The 25,966-nt window shown below is 33.0% G+C and overlaps 1 protein-coding gene across 4 annotated transcripts in view; it reads right to left on the reverse strand.

Annotated features, from left to right (window-relative positions):
• Window positions 1-453: 453 nt before the first annotated feature.
• Window positions 454-25,966, reverse strand: part of LOC142334439 (BLOC-2 complex member HPS3) — a 117,074-nt gene continuing 91,561 nt past the window's right edge. For 2 of the 4 annotated variants that reach the window (XM_075382429.1, XM_075382430.1), the window contains exons 17-22: window positions 18,301-18,450; window positions 17,312-17,461; window positions 15,460-15,630; window positions 6,888-6,990; window positions 5,470-5,616; window positions 459-3,459 (exon numbers count right to left, since the gene is read on the reverse strand). In XM_075382429.1, coding sequence (XP_075238544.1) covers window positions 3,422-3,459; window positions 5,470-5,616; window positions 6,888-6,990; window positions 15,460-15,630; window positions 17,312-17,461; window positions 18,301-18,450 — 759 coding nt within the window. In that variant the 3' untranslated portion in view covers window positions 459-3,421. Of the gene's footprint in view, window positions 3,460-3,645; window positions 5,617-6,887; window positions 6,991-15,459; window positions 15,631-17,311; window positions 17,462-18,300; window positions 18,451-25,966 lie in introns of those variants that run through there. The other 2 variants (XM_075382433.1, XM_075382431.1) reach the window with 2 other exon arrangements.

The raw sequence follows: 25,966 nt of genomic DNA on the forward strand, positions 1-25,966 counted from the left end.
GTGGTACAGGGCTGTGCAAGTGAGATAAGTAGGGCCTGTTTTATGGATGGGTAGAACATCCATAAATGTTTCTAAATAGTGCAGCTAGTTCTATATCCTTCAGTTCGGCATTTGGCGTACTTTTTTCTTTCCATTGGTTATACCAAAGTTCAGCTTCATCAAGGAAATCATTCAAATTGTAGTAACTACAAAAACTTGTAATTTTTAAAAAAATTCTCATACATCATATCAAGTATTACATAACGGTGCAACGTAAGCAATGAGAATGCAGGCAAGTTATTCTCAGAAAAACATCCCAGAGACATTATTAATGAATTTATTTACGGAATAATTAATATTAATTGTAGTGATTGAACTTGATCACAACAAAAATTGGATAATTATGAATTTTGAATCATTCACTATTTATTAGCTATTAAACTTTTAATGTTTTTTGTTATTGAATGATGGTATTTTTTAATGTTTTTCAAATTTTTTTTATTATCTGCAATTAGCAGAAGTAGCTAGTAGAAAAATAAAACATTTCAAAATTCAAAACCATCTAATTAAGCAAAACTGCAGCAAAAGTAGCTAATCACAATTTTCAATCGTTATTTAAAATTATTGGAGTGTGATATATTTGTTATTATTTCCTTACTAGCAGACCTGTCGTGGCTTCACACATGCTATATGGTTACTTGCGTTTCCTGTCACGATCAGGGATGTTTAGCCAGTCAAGGCTCGCTTCACTTGCCCTTCCCGTCTAACCAGGGGGCTCTGCACCCTGGGCCCTTCTGTATTCATTACTCATAAAAAACTAAAACTCATAAAAAATTAAAATCATAAAAAAACTTATAAATAAATAATCTAAAACTTCTTTTACTAAATTTAATGTAGTTGTATATAGATATTGCCTGTATCGATTGTTATAATGAATTGACTTCCTCAGACAGTTATTATGTGATTAAATGTTTCTAAATATTTCAACCCCAGTGCCACCTAGCAGGTATGAATATGGGCCAAATCGGATCATAAATGCAATTTTTCTAAATATATCAACCCCAGCACCATATAGCAGGTTTTGCAGAGTTATTTCTTTCCATGTAAGTAACATGTATTCTGAATATGAGCCAAATCGGACCATACATACAATTTTTCAAAATATCTTGACCCCCAGTGCCACCTTGTGGGTTATTTTTTACAAAAAAAATATTTATTTTCACGTAACATAATATATATTTTGAATATGAGCCAAATCAGATCATAAATGCAATTTTTCAAAATATGTTGACTGCAGCGCCACCTAGCGGGTCCAAACTAATTCAGAAACCTTCACAGGTGTGCACACAACAACTCACTAAAGTTATATCGCAATCAGATGAATGGTATACTAATGCATGTGGGACAAACAAACATTCATTTTTATATATATACAATTTTTAATATTGTATGATTTTATTTAAATTTCCATTATTACATCAGAATCACTATTATTACAAACAAAAAAACAGTCTTCACATTTCCTGAACATTTTAGGTTGCTTTAATTAGATGGTTTTGCAACTCTTCGACTCAAATGAAAATAATATAGATACATACGTATCATGCTAAGAGTTTTTAATATCCATTTTAGATTGCTATTGTTACCGGATTGTGGTCTGAACTAGCTCAAATGTGTCAACTCACTCAACTGAGTCACTCGCACTGATTGCAGCATTAAATTGGAAACAAAGGGTATTAGAACTTTCCTGCTAAATCCAACCTTGAACTGCCAGTTCCCCACTTGTTCACCAGAGAGCGCTCCTGCCACGATTTAAACATGCTCTCTTGCTGTGGAATACTATTATTATAATGTATTGATATTGACCTATAATTTTTTGTTTGACTAAATGAGCCAGGGATGGCAAGGGTTACACCTATGAATATTACCCCCTCTTTTGGTTTTTGGGGTTCCTGGGTTATAAAACATCAAGAAATACAAAAACCCATATCCTATTTTTTTACTAATTACCATACTTTCCTTCTTACAGCAGAGCTCTAGAACTATGATGCAAGGAAAGTAAAACATACAAAATGATATTTGTGTTAGTTTCTGGATAAATGTCAAGATGTGTAAAAACCCCCAACATGGAAAATTTGACCTAATATCTTCCTTTATCTATATCTATACTAGTATATAAAGTGGAAGAGGGGTTTTGTTTGTTCAGGATAAACAAAAATCTACTTGATCAATTGCAACCAAATTTTTACCCATGTTTTTTGGCATAACTGAGAAGAATTTTATATGTATATCATCTCAAAAAAAAAATATATATATGTAGTAGTGGAGAATTCCTAGTTGAAGCACAAACTCTAATGAACTGTAATTGAGGTCTTTATCACTGTCTGAGCTAGGTTTGAACTGAATTATTCAAATCAATTAATGAATAATATTAGAAAAGTAACAGAATTAAATTTATGTTAAATATAACAATAATAAATAAATTTAAGAAAATTCTGTTTAACAATAATGGACTTCCCATGGGGACTGCGTGTAAGGCTAGAGTGATGAGGCATGCGAGCGAGCACCTTGTGGGAGGCTAGACCAATCATCACCATCTAGTAACAAACAGGATGCTATTGTGGGAGGTGCAATGGGGTGCTCTTATAATATCTCTGCAAACAATCATCCAGTTTTCAAAATTCAAATCGGATATTTGTTAATGGGTTGAAGGATAACTTTTGCATGTATCAGGTACACCCTCGACAACAGCTTACCAACAACACCCTAACAGATTTTTTTTGGATATGTTTATATATAAAATATATAAAGTTAGTCTGTTTGTTTGTTATCGCATTGCGTGAGAACTGACCAATTACTTTCAAATTTTCAGGATACATTTATGTTATCCTAGGGTAAGTTTTAAACCATCGACCAAGGCTCTAGCTCCCTTGAAGGTAAAGATATTAAAAATACTCATTTTTTCACCCCTAAGGAAAGTGAAGTTGTGAATTAAAAACAGTCATTAAGGAAAACTAGATTAATCCTTTTACTTTTCTTATTATATTTCTGGCACTATGGTAAAGAAATAAATTATGAATTTTTCATTGTCAAAGGTGTGTATACTTCAATTACCATAGTTACTACTCTTCTGTCTTTTGTAATTTATTTTTTTCAGGTTTTTATAAAGCATGAATACTATAGTTATTATTTATCAGTATTATTCTAACAACCATGAGGATAATGTACAGTGCAGGGGGTCCAGGAAGTGGAGCCCTCTGGGTAGATGGGAATAGCAACAGAAGCAAGCTCTACAGGTGTCCAGTGTGCTGATCCCCCTGGAAAATTGGGAAGGCAACTGATGTGAGCTTTGCAGCCATGTAAGCCCCTTGGCCCCAGAAGTCCCTGAGTTGGCTCCTGGATTTACCTGGGCTGACCTGAGCCTGTAGGGTCCAGGTTCTGACTAGATGGGCCAGCTAGTATAGTATATTGTATAGATACCTGGGAAAAAAAAAGATGTGCTGTAACTATACAACAAAAAAAGCTACCGCTAAACTGCTTTAAACTGTTTTCAACACTACAAAATGTTGAATAATAATTTTAGAATAATCATACAATAAATACCATTTATACTATTGTTATACTTGCTTGTTTTTCATCAGACATTATTATTATTATTAAAACATAATTGTTTCACATTTGAAAATACATTATATTTAACTTCCATTTAAATATATCATAACATGATTTATATATTATTTTAATGACTTTTATAATGCAAAATATACATTTATTTCTGCCTAATGTAATGATACAAAAAAGATAACACAATATAATTTAATACTAAAGATATTTAACACCAAAAGTTAACAAATGCAGAGTAAATTGAGGTCATGTTAAAGGACACACAATCTAATAATATTGGTTATCTCAAAACTAGGTTTATAAAAATGAACATAAATGAAATGAAGTATATTCCAAAAACATAAACAAAATTCAGCACAATCCACCAAAGTACAGAATCAATAGCATCTCTTGATATATTATTATTTTTTTTATATAGCAGCACTTTTGTTAATATTAGGTAAAGTTTATATTGTATTAGTACAGTGCTGTATTTAGTGGCTGGCCACAAACATGTTAAACAAAATTTAATGTTTAAAAATTTTTAATTATTTGACTGCAAGTATTATCTTGTATATGTAATAATATTAATGTTTAGTGTTTAATTTTCAATTTTAATCAACTGATGTGGAATTTCCTTGAAAGTGCTTTTGATATAAAGAAAATAAATATAAAAAAGAAGGATAATAAGATAAGGTAAGAGATCTTATTGATTCTGTACTTTGGTAGATTGTGCTGAATTTGTTAAATCTTTTGGAATTAATTAGTACAGAGGAAGATATGGGTAAAAAAAAATTTCAGTTGAAACAATAGATTTTCTTGGATGAATTTCAATAATCATTAAATGTATTTTGTATGATAAAAGGAAGATATGTAGTTTAAGTTACAGTCTCCAATGAGAGAATTTTAAATATTTTGTGAAAAATAAAAGCTATGATTGAAAATTTAATGCAATTTAGTTTTCATTACACACACAAAATCTTCTTATAATTGTTATTATTATTATATAGAAAGGAGCAGTTATAATACAATAAAATAGTTAAATAAAAAATTACAGATTAATTTTTAAATTATTTGTTTTTACAATTGTAAAAACATATATTAAATTATGAATATGGTAATAATCATGATGTCTACATGAAAAGTAAGCAACATTTAAAAATTACATGTAATACAGTGCAGCATTCTAGACGAATATCTGAAATATCACATCTGCATTAAGTGGTGTCACACTATATTATCACTATAAAAGAATTAAATATTTATGCCTATTTTTTATCGCATAATTAAAATTCACCACATAAGATTGAAGTTAGAAGTTTAGAATTAATTCTTGTAGCACATGGAAAATTACAATTCTGAATACGATTCAAATGTGAAACCTTCTACATGAAAAATTTCATTATTTCACCGACCTTGATTTCACAAATAATTACTATTCTGTGATTAAAAATCTAATTACAAGTATCATGTGGTACTTTCTGCATACTACACGACTCGCTTTTCTTTTGTAAAGCAAGAAATTTAATAGTTAAGGCTTACATAAAAGACAAAGTGCAACAATATATTATACTTAAAATTCAACAAATTGACTAGAATATCATCTGGCTTGGCCAAACGTTACATCAAAGTCCTTCTGTATTTTATCTCCTATCATTTTGCCTCACAAAACATACACATTAACTGAAGCATATGGTGTAAAAACTAACTTTTTTCTCAACTAAAGAATTAGTTGAGCACTTGCTCTTTATGTGCAAAAAAAGATGATTGAAAAGGCTATAACAATAACCTTGTTTCGGCATAAAAAAGCATATTATCTGATAAACCGCATAAATTAAGAAGATGTCTTATGATGTCAGAGATTAAGACTAGTAAGTAGGTATTCACCAGTAGCTCGTATCATGCAGTGGATGTGTTCAGCGTGTCGTACTTGTTGACAAGTTAAAACATGTTCCTTATATTCTTCTTCTGTATAATCATCTTGTGATAAAATGTTACACAATTTACCATTCTCAGACAGCCAAATCAATAGTTCTATAACATAAAAAACAAGTTTATTTAGAACAAATGCTAATAAATGGTCTATCATTTAAAGCTAAGTAATAAACCTTTTTCCTTTTCAATTAACATCTGCAGCAGCCATCTGGAACACAATTTTTATAACCCAATTTTTCTATCAAAACTACATAAATCAATGATCATTAAACAAAATTTCTCAAATTTTTCAGTCAAATCATCTGTTAACATTGTTGGCCAGCCATTACGTTCATCGTGAATGTTCCCTTTTTCTCTTCTTGAAATGAACTCAACTGTCTTAGTTCAACCCCAATGTCTTACTTTAGTATCACTCATAATATCAGCCTGCAAATGCCACAAATTTGCCTATGAATTTCAGCTGCAGAATTGTTTTTTACTATCAAAGATCAGATTACTCCTTGTACTTCATATTCGGCCAGATCATGATTTGTAGCACTCAGTATAATTGGAAGAATATAAACAACTAACAGCAAAATGACTAAACTATTGTTGCTAACAGCTGGACTGTTATTGATATAACTGAGCTACACAAGCACCATCTGTTTACATTGCACATATAATTGGCAAATCTAAAATAGGCCTTACTTTAAAAATACCTCTTGTAAATCTTCTACTCCCCATTTAAGATCTCAGCAGGGGGGAATGCTGTGACTAATAAAGATTTGCTGTTCAATTTCAAGAAGCTGTTAACAATATAATCAGGATGTTAGCCAATAGTTGATAGTGGTCATGGCATAAGAAGAAGAAGAAAATATTTATTACTAGTACTTTTTCCAGTACATCAAATAGTTTTTTCCACATTAAACTACTGTTATGTTGTGACGTTACAAGTGAGCGGTAGAATGAAATAAATTAATATTTAAAGTGTAAAAAAGTAACTCAGTCTGGCCAGGTCTCGAAATTGATCACCTGGTTGACACAGTACATGGTATGATAAGCCTTGCAGCTACACCAGTCTACCAACTATACAAGGAAAATTTGTACAATATAAGTTGTGAAATTACGTTAGTTAAGTTAGTGCTGACCGTTGCTGCTAGTATTGCCACATCTGTGCAAATTAAATACGGTATGGGCGCACGCATTAGTTAGAATCATTGAATTGAATAAATGAAAAAATAGTATATTTAAATAAAACGATAAATATTTTAAATTAAGTTGTGTGTGCATCAGAAACAACTGTGTTGTCGGCTTATTTTTATATGATTTGTAATTGTGAAAACCAGAAATTAAATATTTTAAATGTGTAGTTTGTTGACTATAATAATTACCTTTAAGTATAAAAGCGTATGTGCTATTTTCAATATCCTTATTTGAGTGATCTTTTAATAACTTCAGCAACATCTCCCAGTCACTATTCTCCTTGATCATTTCCTGAAAAAAAAAAAATGTCTATTATTTTTGTTATGCAGTCAGTAAATTAATACTTTTCACCATGCCAATAAATAAACTCATCTGAAAAATAAATACCCTGCTATTTCCAGAATATAATCCAGCTTCTTGTTAACTTAACAGAAAATTGTACTTCCTTAGGTAGTACTCTCACTACATATAAATTATTCTTGTGTTCTCCAAAAATAAATATAAAAATGTTTACTTCTTAATAAAAAGGGTGTAATTTTATATAACATATTTTGGTTTAATATATCTTCAGCATATGAAATGAACCTTACTTTGCTTTCCGTTGTCATTTTTAATACATTATTGAATCATTAAGAAAAAATTTTCTAATTTATTTAAAATACAATTAAAATAAAAAGACTTGTATTTTTTAGAAACAATACTACTCGTTGAATTTTTAAATAATATTAATAAAAAAATTAAAAAAACCTGATAATAAAATATAATAAATAAAATAATATAATATATATATATATATATATATATAATAAATAATATAATATAATAAAATTTAAAAAAACCAATTTCCCTGAGATTGTGTCCAAGAAGTTTCATAATAATAAACTAATTGCGACAGTAAATCTTCATAGTCTATAAAGTATAAAATAAAAAAAACATTTTTCATTTTTTACATTTTATATCACTAATAATAAAAGTGTGGGACACTCTTTGTTTTATTATAATATTTAATAATAATTTCATTGTTAATTTGCTATGTAATACAATGAAGGGCACCCTATGGTTTTATTATTCGTGGTATAAAATGTAAAGGAATTTTATTAATAAATTCATTCAATATGCATAATTAAAATATAAAATGTAACAGAGAGATATAACAAATATTATATTTGTTATAATATATTATAACAATGTACTTTTATGTTCACATAAAAGTACATTCACTACCGTGAATAGAAAACAGATTTATAAATCATCATTATTATCAATATAAAATATTTGAATTTAATCAATGAGTTTATTATAAACATTTATTCTTGATTTAATATGGGAGTGAAATTATTTTTCTTTTTTTAGTGAATCTTTAAATATATTTTCAAACAGTGAAATTTTGGTACTTTTTGTAATTTTTTCAATTGTTAAATAAAAGTGTACATTTAACACTGGTATTTAAAAAAAAATTATTCTTTAACGTTTACAAAACCTTGACCACTTTATATTTTGAAAAATGTGTACATAAATATTTGCTCAAATTATATTCGTTAAACCTCCTGAAGTACAGAAAGACCTCAACTTTCGCAAATTCATTGTGTAAAATGAAATTCATGTAACTTGGGTTGACCGGCTTAACCTTAAAACACCCAGTAAACACATAAAAAAATTGGACTTAATGTACATACAGTACTTGGAAGGAAGACCTAAATATAAGTGAAATAATCAGTCTTAAAAATATAAATCAGTAATAAAATAAAAACTTACTTTTAATTGTTAATACTGCAATACTTGTTAACCCTAAGACATACTGTCTTAGCAATTTAAAAAAAATTGCTATCACTAGTTTATGCAACTGTTTCTTCTGTTAAAATTATTCATGTTCGAATCTGTCAAATTCACGGGCTTTGATGTTGGAGTGACAAAAAAATTTAGTCTTCTGATTTGCGCAGCGTCATTTCTTGTTTAGAATCTCATCATAACAAGCATTATCCTTGAAACTTTTGCACTTCTTTCTTTGTTGGGATTGTTTACAACAAAATACAATACATAAACTTCCAAATTTTCAGACTTTAGTCATTCCACTAATAGTCAATGTTTTTTCTCTTGCTTGGCTACCTGAGTGTTATCTTCTGTTTCTTCATTATTAGGCAACTCTACAAGATCTTCATTAGATAATTCTTCAACGTGGGATCCGATTAGTTCATTAATGCTTTCTTGATCTACATCATCAAATCCAAGTGATTTGGTAATCCAACAATTTCATTAACTACTGAATTTGTTATACCTTCATTTTGTAATTGTGTTAGAGCTGTAATATCAACAGCCATTTTGATATTAAAACTTTTCCAAAAATGTGTAACATTTTCTTTTTCCTTTGAATCGAGTTCTCGGATAATTTTCTTAAATGTTCTATGAAGCTAATAACTTTTGAAGGCTTTAATAACACTCTGATCTAAAGGTTGAATTACAGACGTAATGTTGGGGGGCAAGAACAATTACTAATATTTTCGATTGTTTGTGGATGACCAGGTGGATTATCAATTAAAATATTTTAAAGGGTATTTGTTCTCTCTCACAGTATGCTCTCAATTCAGGAATGAGTAAATTAGTAAAATAATTTTGAAATAAAACACTTGTAACCCAACTTTTATTATTTGATTTCCATTAAACTGGCAGTTCTGTTTTTTATTTGTCTTTAAATGCCCTTGGAGTTTCAGAATAATAAAAAACTAAAAATTTTAATTTTAAATCACTGGCAGCGTTACAGCTTAATAAAATCGTACACCACTTTTGTTGCTTTGACCTGAAGCAGATTTCTCTTCCACTGAAACAAACGTACAGATGGGCATACTTTTCCAAAAGAGCCCATTTTTGTCTAGATTAAACGCTTGTCTGGGTTTGTAATTTTCTTTCAAATTATCAGAAAATTTTCAGCAGCTTCTTTATTAGCAGCTGCGACTTCATAGTTAGTTTCAAACTGTGGAAATCATGATGATCCTTATACTGTTTGGAACTATTCATTGGTTCCGTAACCTGACCGATGAAGATGTCTTGTTCCTTATTAGGGAACAGAATATTGATTTGGATGAAGCCGCCTTCCGGCAGGACTGCAGGTTGGTCCTTTAAAATGGGTAGGCATGATACCCAGAAATATCATGGAGTCATTGAGGTAAGTTCTGGTCTATTTCAAACATTTACATCTGCAGGCAGACTATTTATCAATTTAGGATCCTGCCAAGTAAAAAAGTACATGGATGTCAAAAGATGTTTCAGCTGATGCAGATATGGTCACAGGGCTAAGTTTTGTAAGTTTGCCTTGGTGTGTGCCCATTGTGGTGAGGAAGGCCACAAGTGTGATGATTGTTCACATAGGTCCGAGCTAATGCTAACTATAAGAGGTTGCACAAGAATCATGAGCACCCAGCTATTAGTAAGGAGTGTGGCTGTTGTGCTGTACTTTAATTCTTTAGATGGTTAGGTTCGGTCAACTAAATGCCCAGGGTGCTTATGTAGTCGAGGTTGAGTTTGGTGAGATTGTGGAGAGACGGAGCCTTGATGTTTTCCTTCTGCAGCACCCATATGTAATTAGGGGTGATCTAACAGGCTTTCAGAGCTGGAAAAAGTTTTGTGTAGGGCATACCTGTATGTCTGCCATTCAATGCAGGAAGTTGCTTGATAGTGTCTTTATATGCAGGCTTCTGACACACATCATGTGTGTCAGAAAGGTCAGACTTGCCATTCGCAGACAGAACCTTACAGTTGTTAGTTCATATTTCCAATACAGGGATCTCATTGAGGAACACCTTGCAAGATGGGATAGAATTCTTCATATTGTGGGTAATGGTCCAATCCTTATTGGTGTCGATGTCAATCTGAAGTCGCATTTCTGGCACAGTGGGCTCACTGATCATGGCGGTAGCCTAGTTGACAGTTTCATCGTTCAGTACAATTTTGAGGTCTTTAATGTTGCAGACCAGTTGGCCACTTTCATCGAAATGGATTAAGGGCCTTTTCAGGTACAAATATTGACATCACCATTGGTAGGGACATCACTGGCAGGGTCCTTGACTGGTCTGTGGTCGACGACTGTCTAGCAATCATCAATTGATATTTTTTAAATAATGGATGAGCTGCGTGATGGCCATAAGGGTCATTTTTCTGTTTGCTGGGGGCGCTTCCTGCATAGGAGGGCAGACTGGCCGAATTTCTCCTCTTTGTTGGAGTTCATAATGGAGATTTTTTCTTGAGACCTTGACGGCCTGCCATTAGATGTCCTAGCAAAGAGTGAAAATTTCCCTTCTGCGGTGGTGGCAGCAGCTGAAGCTGCCATTCCTAGAGGCACTGGCTGGGAGCATATATCTGGTTGGTGGTTTTGGAATCTGACAGCAATGAAGCAGTCTGTGAACCAATTCAGAAGGGCTGTGCAATGAGAGGGTGATCCCGATTGGCATGTGGCTCTAACTGCAGAGCAAGGGCTAGCTACTTCCATAGCATTCGTTCCTCCAAGCATAATTCCTGGTGCTCCTTCTTTCAGGAGCAAGGGAATAGAGACCCTTGGAGTGTTGTGTGTAGAGCTCTTGGACTAAGTGCAGGATAGATGACCTCTTGTCAGCCTTGTCAACCCGCTAGGGTGTGGTAATTGATAAGGACCATGTCCTTAACATTCTGCTGAATGATTTGCTCCTGGATAACACTGTGGTGGGTGAGGTTTCATACGACCGGTGTGTCAAGTGGGAAGTCGTGGTTTTCGAGACTGACTTACAATCTTCGGAGGTGGAAGTGCGCCATGTGATCTGTAGTATAGCATGGCACAAGGCCCCTGGATATGACTGTATCACAGTGGAGCTCCTTGTCTGAGCGCTTCCAGTAGTCCTTTGTCCTCTAACTGGAATATATAATAGGTTGCTCTTCGCTGGTCACTTTCTGGCACGTTGGAAGTATGGAGACTTGGTGTTGTTCAAAAGTGGCGACAAAGATCACACTGTTAGTCCTTCTAACCATCCACTAATGTTCTTGCCTGTGATTGGCAAGGTTTTTGAGAAGATCCTGTATATGCATATTAATGTTAGATTGGCCACTGATCATTTGCTAATGGACAACCATTGGTGTCCGTCCAGGCAAGGGTACTGAGGATGCCATACTAAAGGTGATGGATGTAGCTTCCTCTAGTCCATGTAAAAATGTATTTAAAATATGGGATTTTTCTGGACATATCCGGAGCATTTAACAACTTATGGTGGCCCTTTGCCCTGTTTCAGGTGCAGAAGCATAAGTGCATATGAAATGAACTAGAAGTGCTCTCAAGTTATTTTAGCCATCGGACCTCCCTGCGTGACAGCGGCTCAGAGGTTTGTAAGACCTTAACTAAAGGCTGCCCTCAGGGCAGTGTTCTGAGTCCCCTTCTTTGGATCACTGAATTTGATTTGATGTTGCGTTTAAGGTTGCCATATCATCACTTATGTTGATGATGCGCTGCTACTGATTGAAGGGGATTTGCGTAATGAGGTAGAGTTCTGAGCTGTTCATGCTTGTGAGACACTCCAACTGTGGAGTCTCCAACATAAAACGATTTTCAGCCCAGAGAAAATCACAATGATGTTGCTTAAGGACCGACTGGCTGCTACCTGATGAATCCGGGTCCAGATGGCTGGTCTCCCAATTCGGTATGTTATGACTCAAAAAATATCTGGGTGTTATCCTTGATGAAAATTTTCAGTTCAAGGAACATCTACAGTATGTAGTAAAAAAAGTCGCTGATGCTTTTTATGGAATCAGTAAAGTCATTCATCTCGATTGAAGGTTAAATTACCGTGCTATGTGAATCCTTTACAAAGGTGTCAACAAAGCTATTATGCTGTATTCTGCACCTGTCTGGTTTCACCACATACGCTTTTAGGTATTGCGTGGATATTTTGCTGCAGGCCAGTGACTTCTTTTGGCTGTTATAAGCAGTTATAGAATAGTCTCGCCGGAAGCATTCTGTGATATAGCTGGAGTCAAACCAATAGATATCTTGGCTAATGAGCATAAGGAACACTACTTTTCCAAGGTAAATAACCTATTGATGTCAGAACAAAAGCAGGAGATTGAAGACCGGGGCCCTGCATCTTGGCAGGTCAGGTGGGACGAATCCCCTACAGGTTGCTACATGCATGGTATATTTCCTATAGTGTCTCATTTAGGTGCGATTGGATGGGTCTTCCCCAACTGGTACATCACACAGTTTCTCTTTGGGCAAGTTTGGCTAGATTCATTTGGTGGATTCGAGTCAATGCCCGAATTGTGGGACTGATGATACAGTGAACCACGTTCTCTATGTCTGTCCCCGATATGAGGTCGACCGTTCACAAGCTGTTAGGGAACTTGAGAGAATACATTCCTTTCTGGATCTCCGTATTAACTGGATAATCCATGAGTAGGGGTCTATAGTGGCTGTTTTCTTCATGCCCTTGTTGTGTGTAGGTATGTAGAGGGAGTTTAATCGAGGTACTCGATCATGGTAGAATCCTGGGTGGCTACGGTTCCGACATAGGCACTGGATTGGTTGGAGGTAGGCACATTGGCATCTTGCCATGGTTATATTGGTATTGTTTGTGATTTGCTTTGGGGCTCCCACTTGTGGGGATAGCCGTGCCGCTGGGGTATGTTAACCTGTGTGACCAGGAGTGTGGCTTCCCTTCACCAGTGGCGGTTGTGATCGTGACTTGGTAATGCCACGCGAGACATCATGATGAGACTGGGTGGGGGTGCGGGATTTGTCTCCGGCTCCTGCGCAAGCCAGAATGAGGTTGCATTCCCCTTGTTAGGTGACTTAAATTGGTCGACTTAATTGGGTGTAGGTCTGAATTTCTATGTTGTGTAAAACATAATTTTGATCGGTATGAGTGTAGCACTGATTTAACTTTAAACTCATTCGTTCTCTGAGGCATTCACAGTCACGAACGGTGTTGTCAAATCTTTACTAGCTTCTAGAGGTACGCGCTTCTGTGATTTTGGTCAGTTAGTTTGATGGAATCATATTATGTTGGATGTGAACATGTTTGAAAGATTAAGGCGAAATTTGATTTGTATTTTACTGATGGAAACGTTTGCCGAGGCATTTACATCAGTGGCATCCTGACCGAGGCCTGGCTGATGACTGTGAGATGTAATCAGTTAAGAGAGTCTAAACACGACCTCCAGTAGTGCCCCTCATGGCTTGGACCGGAGAGGGTTGTGGTGTGGCAACCAGTAACATCACAGAATGGGTGTCTTCCCCCTACAGGGTTGGGATGCTGGCAATAAATATTTTTGTTTCTGCATCACATTTTAATGAGTCATAAATGCTAATAGCATTTTCTTTAATTACCTGCATAGAAACAACCATGTTCTGTTGATTTTGATGTTCAATCCATGTGCTTAACATCCTTTCTATTTTCTCCATAATCACAAGTTGAATCACTGAAACTTTTGCAGTCATTCGCATAGCACTTTTACAACCTTCTTTTATTTTTTTTGGAATTGTACCTAATTGTTGAAGTGCTGATTCACTAAGCTCAGTATTTACTCTGAAGTCCTTCATTTTTTCACTCCTTTTGTATTTTTTAAAATCTAACTTTTCTTCTAGAGTAATCGCTTTCCTTTTTTTTAAAGTTTTATTCCAACTTATATTGTTCACAAAGTAACAACAAAAAAAATCAAGAAATTAAAGACTGGCAAATTGTAATTTTGTAGCACAATTAAACTTTATAAAGGAACCTTCCAGTGTAAAAATAGGGAGAGGAATTGGTTAATTTTAGAGCAATGAATAAGACAGTGTTGTGTAAACATCTGTAAGATAAGTGATGATTCTTGGAAATCACTGTGTAATGTTATGTACCGTGTCTCTCTATTTTTTCTGTTTAGCCTCCAGAGCCACCATAAGGTATTAGTTCAGAGGATGAATGGGGATAATATGTATGAATGTAAATGAAGTGTAATCTTGTCAGGTCGACTAGATCAGGTCAGGTCTTGTCAGGTTGTAATCAGTCTCAGGTCGACCATTCCCGAGATATGTGGTTTGCTGAAACCCAACCACCAAAGGACACCAGTATCCATGATTTAGTAGTATTCAATCTGTATAAAAGTAACTGCCTTTACTAGGATAACCTTAGAACTTTGAAATCAGCCGATTTGTGATGATGAGTTAACCACCACTAGACCAGTCTGGTGAGCTAACAGTATGTTCAGTAGTAACAATAATAAACTGAACGCCAACTCCTAGAAGTACAGTAACTGAACATATATATTAATGCTGTATGTAGTAGAAATAAATTTGGCAATCATACGTAGGCTTACAGTACACGTGTACAACAAAATTGCACTAATGTGAATTCATGTAAATTGAAGTCTATTGTATGATTTATTTTGTAGTTATTTTGTGTCTTCTACCCAATTTATGTAATAGATTATTATGTACTAATCAGAATTTAAAGATACGTTTATTTAATTTTTGCAAATGTGACATCTGCCATATTGTACTGGTAACTAACACTGGGCAAAATTTGTAGCATTTAGTACTGTATTAAAAAATTCATAAGACTTCACTATTTTAACAATTGAATGCTACTTTTAGGTAATTAATTTATTAATAATTTACAAGTTATATTCATAGAAGGTTCAAATTTTCATACAATGTTGTCAGTCAATGAATACAATTTGTTATTCAACATTATGCAATGAAAATGTCTTAATGAGTTTTACTTCTAAATGATAAAAAGTATCTCAATAACTCAATATATTTTCAGAAACCTTAGAATAAAGTACAACTGCATTATGACAATTATTCAGCAGTAACTGAATAGCAGCATCTGGTGGCTGAGCTAAGACCTGGAGTGTCAGACAATCGGGCAGAAAATCATAAACAAACTGGTTCAGTTCCGATAAAGCTTTTGTATCCAACCATTTCTTGTATAACAACCACTGTAAGCATAAACAGAAAAACGTTTAATCCGATAGCCTAACATTAGTTAAAATTATAATTATAGTTAAAAAATTAATTGTAATTGATTGCTAAAACAAATAAACTTTACCAAATTGATACAGATATAATGTGTTCAAAAACGAAACTATACACCTATATAAACATGATTATACGTCGAGGAATTATATTCCGTGTGCTGCAAGTAATGTTCTCTTTAAAAATTGGAATCTTGAGATGAAAAGTGTGTTTGGTTCTTTGTTGTTCATAGTGTGCTTACTGCCTTTGAACAACTGAGACCATATCTTTTCATATGCGCTTAGAACAGCGCAAACTTTAAAAGATGAATATTTTTACACTGAATATGTCTTCTGTGAATGCAGAAGTGAAAGACCAGTTTTTTGTTAGATTTTTAAGTACACCGGTTCCTAGTTGTCATAGTGTAAGACTTAGGGGGGCGAGAGTAAAGGTATTATGAATGAAGTCACAGACAATCAGTACTTGATGAAGAGAAACTGAAAAATATTCAGCTGCTATGCAGTGTAGTCCCAATAAGGCAACGAGAAAGTCAGCCGACAGAAAAACATCAGTTGTGCGGTAGATCATAAGAAGCTCAGTCTAATCCTGTAAAAAGTGAAAGTTGTTCAAAAGTTATTTTCCAAAGACTGTGGAAAGCAAAGTCAATACTATAAATGGTTTCAACAGATTCCAGCAGATAATTCTGGCAATATGTTGTACTATTTCCTATACTGATGAGGCATGTTTCTATTTATCAGGTTATGCATGCACAGAACTCATATTTATGGTTTGTCAACAATCCACTAGCCGTACATGAAATTACTCTACACTACCAGAAGATTGGGATGTGAAATGCAATATCCAGGAAAAGGACAAAAGCCCAAAATGTTTACTGGAATCAATAAATTTGGCTCACTTTTTTGAGAAATCATTCACCAGTTCACAAAAGAGATAATCAACAGCAAAATTAATAATGCTTGGATTCAACAGCGCATACAGCTAGGCAGTCCATGAAGTTACTGAAGGAGGTTTTTGGAGATCGAATCATTTCTAAGGGCTTATGATACACTTTTCTCCAGACTTACGCCTTCTGGATTTTTACTTCTGGGATTATGCAAAAATTAATTTGATACCCACAACAAGAAAGTATTACTGTCAGAAATCACAGAATTTTTATCTGGCTTAATGTGAGTTCAACGTAATTGTTATGTTATGATGATAATACTGCCATTTTTAAAAGAAATCTCAATGATGAATGTGTGTTATTCACCACCCCGAACCATGATTACAACCAAAGTGGTACACTATTCCCTAGAACATAACATAGCTGTACCACACTTAGCTCTATAATAATAATGTTCTTTAACAACAAAGGTGGGAAATTGTGGATTATTTCTGTCGGATTCTACACAATGAAGTAGTAAGATGTATTCAACACAAAATTTATAGTGCACTAAGTGGAATTTAAATTCTTTTAGTGTACAAAAAATGCTACAGTTGACAGGGATTTAAACCCAGGATCTTCTAGATAAAAGGCTGGTATGTTAATACTACAGCCAGAATTAATGAGTAAATTAATTTCCTTCATTGTACTAATTATATAATCAGTATAATTAACACTAATATTAACATTAATTATAAAAGAATATATTTTTATTGAATTACCTGCAATTTTTTAGTGCTTGGATTACTTTCAGACTGATTTATGGGTAACTCATTTAAAAATTTTGGAAGTTCCTCAATATTTAACTTGTCTAAATTATAATCTTTATTGCACTGGCATTTTACGTCACTAAGGTACGATCGCATTAAGATCTAAAAAAAGGAAAAGAAGTGATAATTATAGAAAATATATATACGTCACTATTTCTTTTATTTATTTATTTACTAAGATCAAAAACTGAAAAACATCGGTAAGGAGTGTAGCAGGAAAGTTATGCAACTCTCACTACTAAAGGCTTTTTACCCTTGGTAGAATATTATTTATAAGGAAAATTTAGTGATGCAATGTATTATATAAGAATGAAATCAAAGAATTATGAAAAAAATTATCCTATTCTTTGAGTAAAATTTCATAAAAATCGGAAAAATCCAAATTGAAGAATAGGATAGCTATAAAATAAGGATAGAATAAAGTTGTTCAAATGCGAAACGAAAATGAAATACTAACATAATGGAAAATTGATATAAGAATTTGATTTTGAGTCCAGAAATAAACCAAAAAAAGGTTTTTTTACTCCCACCGCTTTATAGGAGTTTTAACAGATTGGGCACAATCAGAGAGCATCTTAATTACCTATGTGGTATTAAATTATATCAAAAAATTTAACTTACTGTAAAATTTTGAGACCCATGAGGTCTGAATCTCCCTGCCCCTTGAATGGACTGTGACCAAAAGTTAAGAGTGTCAATGTACCATACACAGAAATTATTGTGCCAAATTTCATGCGAACCATCCCATGAAGTCTGAAGAAATTAAGAAAAAATCAGGCTAACATACATTCTCCTGGAATTGTTTAATGCTAAAATTGCATTTCTTTATTAGAGGGATTCACAAAACATGAAGATCTAAAAAAAACCTGAAATGAAAAATTTGACTCAATTGGGACACTTTTTCTTATGCAGTACACTATACTGAGTGCTACAAGTGTTACCTTAAGTGCATCTTGTATAGGTGATTGTAATGTATCTGGTTTTTCCCTTCCAAATAAAAGAGCTTCTTCTAAAAATAACTGCAGCACAATACCACCAGATGCTGATGCCCCAGCTAAACCAATTCTTGAAGGAAGATATGTCATAAATATCTAAACAATTAATAAATGAAATACAAATATTAAAAAAAAAACTATATAAGTTTGTTAGTACAAACTAATAATAATTATTTATTTATAAATCAACAACTGGTTGACACCCAATAACACGAGGCACAGTTAAAAAATAATTGCCGATGAGTTATAATTAGCAATTGGAAACACTGATTGGTTTGCAGTAGTTTTAAATGGTTTGTTGGGCATGTAACCACCACAATGCTGTCGTTTCATTGTCCTCTGGTCTCTTTTCACGAACAGAGGTTTGCATTGTATTATTTCAGTGCTATTTTTGAGCTGGTGGTTGAGCAAGTACCTTCCCCAGTTTCACAATCTTGCTGTCAGAGAACTGTTACAACGGTTTTGCGCCCTTACTGCTAAGACGATTCATACCCTTTTCATGGGGATTCAGAGTATTTGACACACCATTTGTTCGAGCATCCACCTCATTGTGGTGAAGAGTGGCAACTACTCCTGGTCGCAAGTCCCTGTTACGAGCAAAGGGGCCTACTCTTAGTCCTTTACACACATTTGATCCAGTAGCAGTGAAGAGGTGCTAAGAGTGACAGGAGAATACAGAAGGTCTCCAGCTGCCCGTGGCTTGCTGCAGGTAGTCGTCACGCTTGTGGGCTTGTGCCCAATATCTCTAAATAGAAGGAATACAGTGAGCATTTTGTTTGTATACTGTTAGGTCAGGGCATCTCCAACCATGACAGATGTTATTGAGGTAGTTAAGAAGCCTAGCCAGAGGAGGGGGCTGGAGCTTTATCCTTTGACTTCCTCAAACACTGGTCCTGACAACAATAGTTCAGAAGTAGATATAGGGGTGACCACCCGGGAGGGTATGAACCCACTTATTGAAGAGGTTTTGCAAGCCGGGGGCAGTCCTCGCAGCTCTGCTCCTTTGGCCCATGATGTTTTGGCAGAACTGGGTGGCTTGTCTTCCTATTTAGCCAGTGTACTATTTCCAATGTGCCTATTTAGTTTAGCCGGTGTGCCTATTTCCAAGTGTACTAGTGCTGCTACCAAGAAGAGATTATTGCTTCAATTCAAACTTTTTTGTAGAGGGTTTTGAAAATCTTGCCTCCCGGCCTAAAGAAATAACTGTAGCTCAGAAACTGGCCCCGATGCAACTGTGTAGGTATGCTGAGGTGGTCAGGGGCAGACATGGAACCAGCTAGTCTTCTAAGAAACCTGAGGTTGTGTTTGTTAATAGGGCAGAGAGCTCAAGTGTGTCCAGCAGTCAGCTGAAGAAAGACCTCCAGGTTGCTCTTCAGGGTGACCGGGTCTTAAAATCAGGAACATTAAAGAGACTGGGAAGGGATTAGTTGTGGCAGTGGATGATACAGAGACCATTCAGGTAATTAGAGATTCCATGGTGGTTAAGTGATTGAATATGAAAATAGACCCCAAGAGAAAGCGTAGGTCCGTATTATAGTCTATGATATTGACCGTAACCTTACTGACGAAGATGTCTTGTCCCTCATTAGGAAACAGAACACTCATTTGGATGAAGCTGCCATCTGGCAGGACTGCAGGTTGGTCTTTAAAATGGGTAGGTATGATACCCAGAAATATCACAGTCTTTGAGGTAAGTTCTGTCAGTTCATTATTGTTTGCCTTTGTGAGACAGTGTATTAAAATGAGTGCAGTAATAACAAATCCTGCAAAATGTCAGCGATTAGAGTTCTAAATGCAAGAAGACACATAATGCCACAAAAATTCACCATCAATAGTGTGCATTGAGGGAAGGAAAAGTGAGACAATGGTGTTGTGAGTTTAAGGAAGGCTGTTGGAATGTTCACGATGATCAAAGAAGTAGCAGGCCAAGTGTATGGACTGATGATCTCGTTGAAGATGTGAATACAAAAGTAAGAGATACTCATCACTTCAATTAGCAATCTTTCTCTAGAATTTCCAGAAGTTTCAAAGGCAACATTGTTGAGAATTGTAACTGACACTCCAGGCTATTGTAAACTGTGTGCACTATGGATGCCAAAAAACTGACAAGTGCTCACAAAGATCACAGAATGACATCTGCTCATGCTTTTGTTGACCACTTTAACCATGAGACAATTTTTTTTTCCTATATAGTCACTGGTGACAAAACATGGAATTCGTTTGTCAATGCTGAGATGAAACAACAATCCATGCAGTGTGATGTCGTTTTGGTTCACCTAAATTGGAAAAATTCAAACAACCCCAGTCTCGAAGAAAAATCAAGAAACAGTATTCTAGGACCAAAAAGGGTATGCTTTTGATTGTTTTCAAGGAACCTGGAATATCCATCTCATCACAAGTCTATTGCGAAACACTTTCTAAACAACATTATGCCATTCAAAAGTGATAATAGGCACTGCTGAATCAGAAATGTTCTTCTTCATGATAATGCATGTCCACACCCAGCTACATGCACAACAGAAATAATAAAAAAATTCAGATGGTAGAGTTTTGATCATCTCTTACATACCTGATCTCGCGCACAATTACTACCATCCCTTCCTACACCTCAAAAATTAGTTGCATCTCAATGATTCGAGGAAACTGAAGAGTTGAAAATCTTTGTGTAAAAGTGGCTATAATCCTAGGCAGAAAAATTTTACGCAATGGGTTTGAAGAAGCTTGTTTCACAATAATATCAAAAGTGTTGGGAACAAAATGATGATTATGCTGAAAAATAGAGTAAATATGTAAGTATTTGAAACCATTAATAAATTTTTCATATTTTGAACTCATTTTGTTACTAATTGGCCCTTACTTTTGAACCGTGTCTCATAGTTACTATGATGTATGATAATGCATTTTGTAATGTTTAAAAAATACTATGTCTGACTGGGACTTAGACCCAGAACCTCTGGATACAAGGCAGACTTGGTACCACTTCACTATGGATATCAACATGGAGATATTTTTTAAACGACTGCCCAAAAAGGAGTGTAATGTATTTAAGGTGTATGTATATATGTTTATTTCACTGTATGTGTATGTTTGGAGCAGCTCAATGGTTAAACCAATTTTAGATGTATGAATCCTTATGTTACTGAGAGTCCTGCATTTTTTATATATATATGTAGAAGTAGAGATTTGCTGGTTGAAGCAATACTTTAATGAATTGAATTAATGAACTTTGAACTTCTATCACTGTGTGAGCTGGGTTTGAACTGAATGATTTGAATCAATCGAATGAATAATATTAAAAAAAATAATAAAATTAAAGTATGTTAAACAAAATAATATTAAATAGATTAAAACAATTCTGTTTAATAATAATGGGCTTCCTGTGGGGACTGTGTGTGAGGCTAGATTGGTGAGGTGATGCGAGCACCTTGTGCAAGGCATCTTTTACTTATGAAAAGGTGTCATTTATTAATGTGATCTGTATATTTTCATTTATGTTAATGACATTAATAAAACTGCATGTGTTCTTGAAATATTTTTTGCCCAAAAAGGAGTGTATTGTATTTAGTGCAGCTAAATGGCTGAACTGATTTATATGTATGACCCTGCGTTGGAATCCTTACGATACTGGGAATGTCATAAGCTGTTTAAAAACGTACATATATGTTGAAATAAATTTAAAAAGTGTAACTTGTTAATACCAAAAGAAATTGTTACCGCTCATCAGTTAATAATGCAGCACCCATTTAGTGTATAAATTGTATTTTGATTATAGTTTCATGAAAGCTCAGTGCATTTTACTATCAAATTATTATTTAAAAAACATTATTTATAAATAATGTTAATAATGTTAAATAATCTTTTATTCTGATTGGAACATAATAATAGGTTATATAAAACAAGTAAACAACAGGGAGGTATATCCTGCTCTTTTATGGATAAATATAAAAAACTTAAAACCATTTTCCTGGATTGATCAAGGGAAACTATGGTAAAACCTTAATAACAACAGCATCACAAAATTTATGAGATTAATTATAAAATAAAAAATTGGTGATTACAGTACATATTAATTATTTGAAATATAAACACATGAAATAATGTTAAAGTAAACAAATGAAGATATTAAATAAATAAAATTACTACAAAATAAATCATAATTCAGGAGGTGTTAGAAAATATTTATTATTCTGAGAACATTATTTATTTAATAAATAATGTGCTATTTGAAGTATACTATTCTTAGGCTTACTTCAAAAGTATTTGAGCACATGTATTATTAGCAGCAGCATGATTCATTTGTTATTGAATTCTTTCTTAAAACAGAAGTTTAAGAAACATGACATCATGCTGGAAAAATGTACTAACGTTTTTTATACAAAGAGCGTTACGACTTTGATGAATTCGAAGAAAGAGTGTGGGGTTAGACCTGTGACACCATCAAGAAGCGTCAGTTTTGTGCGCGATTTCATCATTGTAAGTTGTGATAGTGAATATAAAAAAAGTGATCATAAAGTTTTACTAATTATGAACTATAAGGAACATTCTTGGACCTATTAGAAGATTTTTACTTGTCAATTTAAAAAAAAATTATATATATATATATATACATATATAAAATTAAAAATATTATTATTAAAACTATAACATGTTAAAATGGCAAAATTATATGTAAAATTGTAATTAAAATTAACTCTGGATTGGCCAATTCATTAGTATTATATATATTAGTAAGATATTTTGTTAATTTTTTATGTATACAAGTAGTTATGCAACAGTGGTTCTACGAACGAACTTAGTAGACAAAATTTGGGACTTTTGAGTCAAATCACTTTCTTTGTTATTATATGTAATCTGTATCATTCATCACAATTATTAATTTTTATTTTATGTAATGAGTTTTTATAATTTTTTTGTAATTATTTTTGAGAACATATGCAGCATAGTCCTACTACATTATTTCGCAAATTAGTAAGACTTAGTAAGTACATTTTGTAAATTTTTGTAAAAATATAAATTTTAACTTTTTTGTTATTAAATTCAATGTTTTTTTAAAAAAGGCTTATGTTATGGTATCTGATAACAAACCCGAAGCTTACAACAGAATGCAGAAAACTCAAAGTTTTTTAAATGGTATTATTTAAAAATTTATCGACAAAGTAATAATATTTCTTTAAAAGGTAATCTGTTAATTGCACTTTAAATAGACTGATGGGAAAATTTTTGTATCGATTAGGTAATTTATTAAAAATTATCACTTTCGAAACATAAGCGCCATTTTCAAAAGCTGAGGTAATGCTTCGAGTTTCACGAGTTCAGTTCTGTTGTGTGGTTTAATAGAGGTGGATAGTGTTAATTTTTTTCAGAATAAGTGGCTCATTCATAATAAACATACACATATATAAGTTAACATTCCTAATTCTTTAAAAATTAGTCTATATGATTCATGCTTATAGGTGCTATTATATCTGCTTACAGCAGATATCTTAAAGATTTGTTCTGAATTTTTGTGGGAGCCCCCCGAGAGATAACATATTTCACATGGGAACATGAATAAAATATTTAAATTAATATTATTAAATACAAAATATTATAATAATATTATTTAAAAATAAGCTTAGTGTTTTATTAAGGTGATTCAAGGCAAAACTGTATAGTTTGATTTTGTTGTAAATGAAATTCATTTGTCCACTCCAAGAAAACTTGTCATTTAATAAAAAGAACACCCAGAAATTTCACTTTATGGGCAACAGAAATAGTATTGTTATCATTAATAGAAATCCACACCACATTAGCAATGTTACATCTACCTATAAGCACAATGCTGATAGTTTTAACCAAATTTAATATTAGATGGTTACAATCCATCAACTGAATAATTCTTTGAACTGCTAATACAAAATTTCCAATTTATTTTAAATAATTGCCTTCAGATGTAATTATATCAACTGTGAATTCAAGATTTTGCGGCAGATCATTAATAAAAAATAACAAAAGCAAGAAACCAAGGATGACACTTTCCTTTGGCACACTGTGTTCTACTTCTTGAAATAAAGATAAAATTTTTAACTTAATTTAGAATCAGCATTATAGGAAAAGTATTTTGTAGTTGGCAAGGTGTGGCTAATCAATTGTATGCATTTCCTCAACTAATAAGCATCTCAGCTACTACAGTATTTTTTTTCTAGTAAAGAATATGGAAGTCAATCAAGTGATTTATTGTGAAAATTACATTTTCAAAAAGTTGAAATGGAATTTTACTATCTAAACAATTTAAAGAAATTTCTAAAAGAATAAATAAGGAAATGGCTATGTAGATAGGACATTTTTTTGTTAGACAATGTATAACGTTTGCCAATAATTTTTTATACTTTTCAAGAACTGTAAAAAATTTATTTTTCACATATTAAAATAAAAAAATTGGCCAGTAATTTTGTAAATTAAGTGAAAAATCTTTCTTTAGGGAATATTAATCCTACGGAAAATATTTTGTTGTTGAAAGATTCATTCATTAAATATGAAAGAGGGGATAATGGCATCATTTACAATTTCTTTCTTATAATATTGGCAGAAGTTTTATTAAATGCTTATTCTTTATATTAAATCATGATCATATCATACATGAGATGGTGGTAAAAATGTTATAATGCTTCTCCAAAAATTACATTTAAGTTTAAAAAAAAATCCATCAAATGCCATTCAGTAACTTTATTTCGAGAGAGAATAAATTTTATACTATTCTCTTTCTCTCCCTCCCTCCCACTCTCTCTCTCTCTCTCTATATATATATATATAATGTACAAAATTTGTTATTATCATCAATGTGTATTGAGCAGTCAAATAGTGTGGATCATATAGTTATGCTTTTGGTTGTTTGTTTTTTTTATGATTAAGTTTTTGCAGTTGGACTTGATAAAGTTTCACATTTGAAGCAAACATCGTGTTACTGGTTTGTGTTTTTTTATTTTATGTAATATTGTAAAAATTTATTGTGGTTGGTATACGTAAAGATTTAAGAAAATTATGATCTAAGTATTTTATCTGTGCATATGTATTTATTTTTACCTTCTTTGTAGTGATTTATTTGTGATTTGAATATTTTGTGCTTTTGGAAACAGCTTTACATAATTGTTAGTTAATTGTTTATTATTATCAATATTATAACAATGTTTAAAGTTTATTATTGTAGGCATTATGAATGTAAAATGCAATAAAATTGTTCATGCAGTGCATTTTACCTTGTTTTATTGTTAACATGTTTTTCTCATCATTGCAACTTTGAATGCTTATAACTCAATAACAAAGGCATTAACAGAAAAAAGGGTTTCACCACTGTTTTTCTTGTAAAATTTCTAATTGAAATCATGTGTCATATGTCCATCTTCCTATATAAAAAATTAAGTTTGATTCAATATGATGAACAAAAATTAAAAACCCACCGTAATGCAGATTTCTGTTAATTGCGTAAAACCCCATTTCTTTCTGCCTCCAATTACCTCTCAGATATGCAGTATAAAGCTGTTTTCAGCTTAAATATCAGCCATATATATATATATATATATATACAGGTTCCCACGAAGAACAGAATAACTTTGAGGACATGTTCTACTAGTGA

Source organism: Lycorma delicatula, chromosome 1, assembly GCF_047948215.1.
Source record: "Lycorma delicatula isolate Av1 chromosome 1, ASM4794821v1, whole genome shotgun sequence".
In the NCBI taxonomy this organism is placed as follows: domain Eukaryota; kingdom Metazoa; phylum Arthropoda; class Insecta; order Hemiptera; family Fulgoridae; genus Lycorma; species Lycorma delicatula.